This window comes from Mus caroli, chromosome 4 (genome assembly GCF_900094665.2).
Source record: "Mus caroli chromosome 4, CAROLI_EIJ_v1.1, whole genome shotgun sequence".
NCBI classification, from domain to species: domain Eukaryota; kingdom Metazoa; phylum Chordata; class Mammalia; order Rodentia; family Muridae; genus Mus; species Mus caroli.
The window spans coordinates 56523634-56532270 of NC_034573.1; the positions used below are offsets into that span (position 1 = coordinate 56523634).

General features: G+C 46.2%; 1 protein-coding gene across 3 annotated transcripts in view; it reads left to right on the forward strand.

Moving 5' to 3' along the window:
- The first annotated feature begins 2518 nt into the window (after positions 1-2518).
- The window catches only part of Bspry (B-box and SPRY domain containing), an 18768-nt gene continuing 12649 nt past the window's right edge, over positions 2519-8637 (forward strand). Inside the window, exons 1-2 of one of the 3 annotated variants that reach the window (XM_021159882.2) lie at positions 2519-2893; positions 6746-6844. In XM_021159882.2, coding sequence (XP_021015541.1) covers positions 2555-2893; positions 6746-6844 — 438 coding nt within the window. In that variant the 5' untranslated portion in view covers positions 2519-2554. The remainder of the gene's footprint in view (positions 2894-6745; positions 6845-8637) is intronic. The other 2 variants (XM_029476697.1, XM_029476696.1) reach the window with 2 other exon arrangements.

Consider the following 8637-nt stretch of genomic DNA (forward strand, 5'->3'; position numbering starts at 1 on the left):
AAAAACAATCTAACTACAATTCATAGTTACCATAGCCTGTCTCCATCTCTACTTCAAAGGAGGATGAATGCTTTGAAGTATATCTGCCCTGGAATACACAGGACTGCATTTTTTTTTTTAAAAAAGAACTTTGATTTATTTATTTGTAAGATGTATTTTTTCCATGTGTTTCCCCACGGGTGTATGCTCATGAGCACAGGTGATTGCTGAGGTCGCTGGATTCCCGAGAGCTGGAGCTACATGTAGTTGTGTGTTCGGAACAGAACTCAGATCCTCTGCAAGAACAGAATGCCTTCTTGACTACCGAACCATCTCTCCAGCTTGCTAGACCAGTTTTGGTTTTTTTTTTCCCTTTTCCTTTTTTTTTCTTTTGATGTCAGGATCACAGTACCCACCCCTCTAAGAACCCCACATAATTTGCATTCTGAAACTTGCTACGAGTACATTTCAGGTCCTTGTGTGTAATAAAGGCATTTCTTGTGCCTGGTACATGTTACACCCCCAAACTAAGCACTTCACGGATAAGATTACATTTAATTCTTGAGGCAGGCCTCTAAGTGAGACATGCTATTACTTTACTGAATTGAGGAGAAAAGGGAGACCAGAGGAGCCAGGCAATCTGACCAAGACCTACAGCCAGGAGCTGTATAACCAACAACCCTACATTCCTATGTCACCTGGCATAGAGCCTTGTGTGTTTGAGTGGCCTCGTGTCCATACTGGAAGGATGACTCCACTCAGTACGACTCTGAGTGGCCTCAGGGCTTTTGGCTGCACTCAAATCTGGGGGCTAAGCCAGGACTACAAAGGAAAAGTTTTATCCTCTTTATGTAGTAGTGGCTTTGAGGGTTTCCAGTGTAGAGATGTGCAAGCCCCCAAGAGGCCAACTTTGGGCTAGGAGCAGTTTTCCCCACATATCAGGAATACCAGGCTGCATGACCTGCAGAAGGCTCCCCCTGGGTTCAGTTTGATTCATCAAAGAGGCAGAAAGAGCCTCAGAAGTTAGTTGTTCTTGAAATGGGTATTTTGGTATTTTGTGCTTATTTGCATATTCCATTGTCTTCAAAATAGATTAAGTTACTTTTTCATCAATGTTAATTTAAAAAAGAAAAAGCCCAAATAATCAAATTCAGGAAATTTGAATGCAAATACACTACTTGGAAAATCAGCCCTTTCAATGCTTCTCAATATGTTGTAACTTAAAAATTACTCATCCAGGTAACCAGAAGTTAAACTGCTTGGGTTTTGGTATCATTGCCATCAATCAGCAACTGAGACTCCACGCGTTACTTAATTTCCATAAAATAGTAATCAGGGATGGGGTTACTCAGAGGGTGAAGGCACTTGCTGCCAAGTCTGGTGACCTAGGTCCAATTTCCAAAACCTACATGATGGAAGGAGGGATCCTATTCCTGCAAGCTGTCCTCTGGTTTACGAATGCACTGTGGTACATACACTTCCAAATATTCAAATATTCTCTCTCTCTAAATAAATAAATGTGATAAAAAATTGTCATAATAGTGTTTTTCCTTTTGCTGTTAGCACTGAGCAGCTGCTGTGTGCCTGACACTGTTCATAACTTTTCTTTTTTGCTTTGTTTTGTTTTAAGACTATCTCCCTCTGTAGCTCTAGCTGGCCTGGTGGCCTGGAACTCGCTATGTAAAACCAGACTGTCTCTAACTCACAGAGGTCCATCAGCTTCTGCCTCTTTTTTTTTTTTTTTAAATTTATCTATTATATGTAAGTTCACTGTAGCTGTGTTCAGACACACCAGACGAAGGTGTCAGATCTCATTACAGATGGTTGTGAGCCACCATGTGGTTGCTGGGATTTGAACTTGGGACCTTCGGAAGAGCAGTCAGTGCTCTTAACCGCTGAGCCATCTCTTCAGCCCAGCTACTGGCTCTTGAGTGCTTGGATTAAAGGCACGTGCCACCACTCACAGCTTAGTTTTTTGTCTTTTTTTGTTTTTTGCTTTTTGTTTTGTTTTTTATTTTAATGTGTCTTTGAGACAAAGTCTTACGTAACCCAGGCTGGCCTCGAACTTTATATGTTTGAGGATGACCTTGATCTTCCCACTTCTATCTCCCAAGTGCTGGGATTACAGATTTGTGTCACCATAACTGACTCATTTCATGTGCTTTCATGTATATACTCCTCAACCCAAGTATGAGAGTGAGGTCGTCTCAACCTCCTTTAACAGTCAAGCACAGCTGAGAAATGAGCCTATATTTAAGACACATGCCTAAAGCTGCCTCTCAAACACGCTGTTAAATAATGCATTTAGCAAAAAATCTGACACTTCGTAACGGCTCACTAAAGATTCGTATAGGCACTAGAATGTCAGTTGTTAGTTGTTTGTTTTAAAAACTCTGACACAACACAACTTAATTCTACAAAGAACCACAGCCTACAGATGCAGGCGGAACCAGTGCGGTGTGGGTCAGCGCGCGGGCGCAGCCTGGGAGGAGCGAAGCCAGAGAGGGCGTGGCCTGGAAGGGCTACGCCCTCGGTACCTGCGACAGGTGGAGCGCGCGGCCTCCGGCGCTCGGCCATGTCCGCGGATGTCTCCGGGACGGAGTCCGGGTCGGAGTCCGGGACCGAGTCCGGGCCGGAGCCCGGACCGGAGCCCGGACCGGAGTCCCGGCCGAAGCCGGGGCCGGGACCGGAGCCCGGACCGGAGTCCGGGCCGGAGCCGGGGCCGCGATCCGGACTGAGAAGGGGACCGAGGCAGGGGTCCGAGCGGAGCCAGTTGTGCCCGGAGCACTTCGAGCCTCTGTGCTGGTTCTGCCTCTCGGAGCGACGGCCGGTATGCGCCACCTGCGCCGGGTTTGGCGGCCGCTGTCACCGGCACCGCATCCGCCGAGCGGAGGAACACGCGGAGGAGCTGAGAGTAAGCGGGCGTGGGGCCGGGAACTTTCTTGGGGCGGGGGAACTGGCAGGGACCGGGGGGGGGGGGGGGGGGATAGTGGCTTTTCTGTGGCTTCCCTTGCAGAAGGAGGTGGTTAAAGGTGTGACCTCTGGAGTAAACTGGATCGGAGTTTGAATCCTGCCCCCTCCCTGTGAGTCACTGATCCAAGCTTGGTGTCTCTCACCAGTAGTTTCTAGGCATTCATAATACCACGTGATTGTTATACCTCGTAAAAATTTAGTCCCCCCTAACCTCTTGACTTAGAGTCACCCCCTCCCCCCTTCAGGTTTCCTGGTGAGGGATCCAATTCCCTTCCAACCTGGGCAGACTGTAATTGAAGTGATGGATAGGGTGGAAGAATAGCAGGGCACTCTATCTCCTAAGGCCTCCTCATCTCTTGGTTCAGTGTGGCTCTAGGCTGGTCATTTTCCTGTTACACCCTGATCCTTTTCCCTGAGCTGCTGAGATTGGAGGCCAAGTCACCTTGGTGCAGCAGTCTTCCTTTCATTTTAGCTGAGGCCCCTGGGGAACTCCTTGCAATTTGATTAAATGGCTTAATTCTCCCAACCCCACCCTGGCACTGAGCCCTGCTGTGCACTGAGCTGTCGCTGGGGACCTTACCTACTCAAACCAGATTGTAATAAACACACCTTCCTGGAAACTGGGGCCGGTGGAGTTCAGTTACTCAGGGATGGTGAAAATAGACTTGAGAAAAGTTGATATAAATCAGCTTGCATCATGGGTAAGGCTTTTACAAATTCCTAAGGACTTAGATATTTATCATCGCGTTCCATCCAGGCTGAAGCATGGGTTCTAACTAAGGTTTTTCAGATGAGGAAAAGGGCCCACAGGAGGATGGTAACTCCTCCCATACTCTTAGTAGTCAGGGTTTAAGAGGGGAAGATTCATTGACCGGGCAAGAGGAAACCACTTTTTGATCTCAGTGGTTATGAAGAGGAAGTGACCTAATGGAAAACCTTGAAAGTAGCCTTCATGCCTGTATGAGTGGTGAAAGGGGTGAAGGCCAGGGCAGGATAGCAAGCTTGGTACTCTGCCCCAGGTGCCTTCCCTGGGCTACCCTAAGAGCTTACAATTACACCCAGCCTGGGTATAAGGGAAGTGAGTCTTGCCATCTTTCTTTCTACTTTAGAGTTTTGGGGTTGTTTTGTTTTGTTTTGTTTCTGATGCTGTGTTTAACCAGAGCCTCATGTATTTTAGACTACTGAGCTCCATGCCCAGCCCTAGAGTTTACAATGCTTCCAGCATCCTCCTCCTATCCCTCCATCCTGTAGAGAGATTGTCTCGAGCATAATCATTACTGACCTGGACAAAATAGGACTAGTTCAACTGCTCTTAGCTTCTGGATTCATGCCTTGAAGCTAGTTAGAAGCCAGGCTCAAGGTAGGCTCCAGCCTAGGTACCCATTAGTGATGAATGGATAAGAAAAATGTAAACATATGCACGTATATACACGCACTAGAGTATTAATCCATACTACAGAATAAGAGTGTGTGATTGGACTTGGGAGGCAGAGGCAGGAGGATTTCTGAGTTCGAGGCCAGCCTGGGGTCTACAGAGTGAGTTCCAGGACAGCCAGAGAAACCCTGTCTCGAAAAACAAAAACAAAACAAAACAAAACAAAAAAAAAGAGTGTGTGATTGGCAGGAAGATGGGTAGAGTGCAGACCTCCATGTTAAGTAAAACAAGCCTGATTCAGAAAGAAAACTGTCACACGTTTTCTCTCATATGTGGAACCTACACACAAGCTATAAAGGGACATTATGAGCTGGGTGTGGTGGCACACTCCTGTACTAGCGAGGCAGAGAGATGGCGAGTTTGAGACCAGTTTGGATTTCATAATGAGGCCTCGCCTTAAATAAATAAATTTTAAAAAGCTAGCTGTGATAGCTTTAGTCTGAGCACTTGGGAGATAGAGGCAGGAGGATCTCTGAGAGTTCAAGGCCAGCCTGGTCTATAAAGTGAGTTCTGGGACAGTCAGCTATACAGAGAAACCCTGTCTCAAAAAAGAGAGAGATGAAACTTTGAAGGCGGGGCATTAAAGAAGAGAGGATCAGGGCTGGGGGAGAGGGAATAATGAATGAATGAAGGGTGTGATAGAAGAAGAGTTGCAGTGACAGAGTCTATAGAGTTAGTGCACACTCATAAAACATTGTTAAAGAGAAGGGGAAAAATGCTAAGCTCCGTTCTTTCAGTCCCTGGGGACATGATCACAATCGCTGACTGGTGGAAGGGTTTGGGAGAGTTTTCTAGAAGAGGTAGCTGGATTGCCTTGGGGCAGATGGTACTGAGTCCCGTTCCCATTCTTAGGGGGCAGTAATGGAGGGATTGCTGCTTGGAAGAGTGCAAGCTATTTCCATGTCTCCTAGAGTGAACCAATTTACTATTCACCTCAGCTTCCACATTTCTAAACCTGTCTGTTCCTTAACAGTTGATGCTAGCGACTTTGGGAACCGAGAGCCTCGACTCGCTTGTGGTCAAGGCACGAGCATTCTTCATTAATAAATATGTATTATAATTTTAATTGTAATTTATTATAGTATAGTATTTATCAATATTAAACTACATTTATGTGCAGGGGCTCCCCTCTGGATGGTAGGTCAGAGGTCAGAGTGTGGTGCTTATGTTCCAGTAGCAGGAGACAGAAATCCATACAAACATAAACATACCATAGGCTGTCAGTTGTAAGTCAGAGACATAAAGCAGGGCAAAGGTAGAGTGAACCAGGGAGGCCCTCTCTGAGGAGGTGGCTTATGAGTGGATCTGGGAGCAAGACAGTCAGGGAGATAACTGAAGGACGAAGGAACAAGCCAAGAGCCAGAGGCTGGGTAAAGCTGGTGGTGTTGAGGAGCGGAAGGCTAGGGTGAAGCAGGAGGTGGCATAGAAGACAAAGAGTTGTGCCAGGTAGGGCCCGTTGGCCGAGAGACTGGTTCCCACTGTGACTGTATTGAAGAATGACTGGGAGGTTTTAAGCTGACTCGGCCTGTACTGATGGCCTCAGGAAAACCGGCTGTGATAATGGGAGGCCTGAAGGTTGACAAAGGAAGCCCAATTTTAGGTTCAGACAGGATTCCTCTGAGGTGGTGACCATCTGGATAGAATAACAGAAGTGGAAGTAGTCAATGGTGAAGTGAGGAGAAGAGAGAGGAGGAAGGGGGTTGGGAATAAACCCATCAAGACCCAAGTATCTTTGAAACAGGCGTTCTCTGTGTAGCCTTGGCTATCCCAGAACTCACTCTGTAGACCAGGATGGCCTCGATCTCACAGAGAGCCATCTGGATCTGCCTCTTAAATGCTGGGATTAAAGGTGTGTGCCGGGGCTGGTGAGATGGCTCAGCAGGTAAGAGCACCCGACTGCTCTTCTGAAGGTCCAGAGTTCAAATCCCAGCAACCACATGGTGGCTCACAACCATCCGTAACAAGATCTGACTCCCTCTTCTGGTGTGTCTGAAGACAGCTACAGTGTACTTATATATAATAAATAAATAAATCTTTAAAAAAAAAAATAAAAAAAAATAAAAAAAAAAAAGGTGTGTGCCACCAGCACCTGGTTAAGACTCAAGTGTCTTGATGGCTCCGAATGAGTTACTGGAATGGGGAGTCCAGCATTAGTGATCTAGAAGGAAAAGACATGATAGGAATATGTGGGATCCTGGACATGAAGTTTTGCGGGTAGTATTGGTTTTGATAATGATGATATCTGGGTTTGGACCGTAGGAGTGTGTGATTAAGGACAGGGTAAAAAGGAAAAGCCACTCAGTGAGCGAGCGGCCCATTTGCATGAATAAAGATGCTGTGCTGTCATCTGTGTTGCAGAACAAGATTGTGGACCAGTGTGAGAGGCTGCAGTTACAGAGTGCTGGCATCTCCAAGTATATGGCCGAGGTCCTGCAGGGGAAGAACCAGAAAGCAGTGGTAATTCTTCCCCTCTTCTCCACAAAGTGCCTCCTCCTAGGATAAGAGCTTCGCCCAGGTCTAGGACAGCCTAAGATCCCTTTCCTAATTTATAGCCCCATTGTGGCACTGGTGGAGGTGGGTGACTCTCTCCTACTACACAGGCTACAGACTAGAAAGCAGTATTCTCGGGAGCTTCAGATTAGAACGTAAAAAAGATTAGTACCTTTCTTTACACAAAAAGTTTAGGTTTATTTGTTTTATGTGTATGATTGATTTGCTTGTATGTATGTGGGCCATGTATATACCTGGCACCCTCAGAAACTAGAAGGGGGCATTGTATCACTTAGAACTGGAGTTATAGATTGCTGTGAGCCACTGTATGGGTACTGGGAAATGAACCCAGATCTTCTGCAAGATCAACAAGTGCTCTTAACCACCAAGTCATCCCTCCAGCCCCATACTTAAATCTTTCAATATGGAATTATTTTGTGTGCATCCCTAGGATTATGAAATTCCCTAGGGACTTCTACATAGGTAGGTTCTTTCTTTCTTTCTTTCTTTCTTTCTTTCTTTCTTTCTTTCTTTCTTTCTTTCTTTCAAGATTTATTTATTTTATATTTGCTAGTACACTGTCACCGGAAGAGGGAGTCAGATCCCATTACAGATGGTTGTGAGCCACCAGGAGATGGGGAAATAAGTCTTAGAGAAGTTAGTTAACTTGCCTGATTGCCTCATTGCAGACTCAGTTCTATCTCGATCCTCTGGCTCTCTGCCACTGGTGCTGCTGCACTGCATGGCTGGTCCTTCTTTCAACTCCACTAATGTGCCTCCACTCTCAAGTGTGCCCTTCAGGCCAGGGCCCAGTGAACTTCTTTTTGCACATCCCCTAACCCACCTCCACACACACACATAGCATACAGAATAAGTTTGGCACAGCCTTAGTCAAGTCTCTTTTAATTGCATAAGCTAAACTGGCATGAACAAATCAGGAGCATCATGGCAGGGCACAGGGCAGAAGCCAAAGGGACCAGGACTAGGAACCAGAAAGCAATGAGCATTTCAACTGGTCTGTGTTTATCTCCACTTCTGTTTGCAGGATGATCTTGATTTTTCTACTCGGTCTGTCTTTCCCTGTTTCCCTCTTTTTTATTTTCTTGTCCTCTGCACTAGCTAAAGCTTCAGTACAATACAGACTAGAAGCTACAGTAGCAGATCCTGGCTGTAAGTGGGAGACTTCCGACAGTCCACTATTTAACAAGTCCTCACTGAGCGGACTTCCATGTAGCGGGCACCACTGGCCTCTGTGCTGGGCCTTCTGCAGTGAACAAATATGAAGCTACCTGTTTTCTTCAATGCTACGTATCTGTCAGTAGGGGTGGACAGTAAAGGATGAGGGATATGTTATGTCAGAAAGTAACCCATCCTTTGAGGGAGATATAAATAGGAAGGCGGAGAACATGTCTGAGGACAGGTTCAGTTTACTCATGCTATGCTAAGGAATGCTCTCAATGCTGGGGCTGGTGGGATGGCTCAGCAGGTAAACTGCTTGCTGCAAAAGCCCGATGACCTAACTTTGTTCCTTGGAGCCTACACAAAGATAGACAGAGAGAACTACTTCTATAAAGTTGTCCTCTCACCTCCACACATGCACCATGGTGTGCACACATGAATGCATACACACACACACACACACACACACACACACACACCCCACGATAAATTAGTTTTTTTTTTCTTTTCTTTTTTTTTTTTTTTTTTGGTTTTTCGAGACAGGGTTTCTCTGTGTAGCCCTGGCTGTCCTGGAACTCACT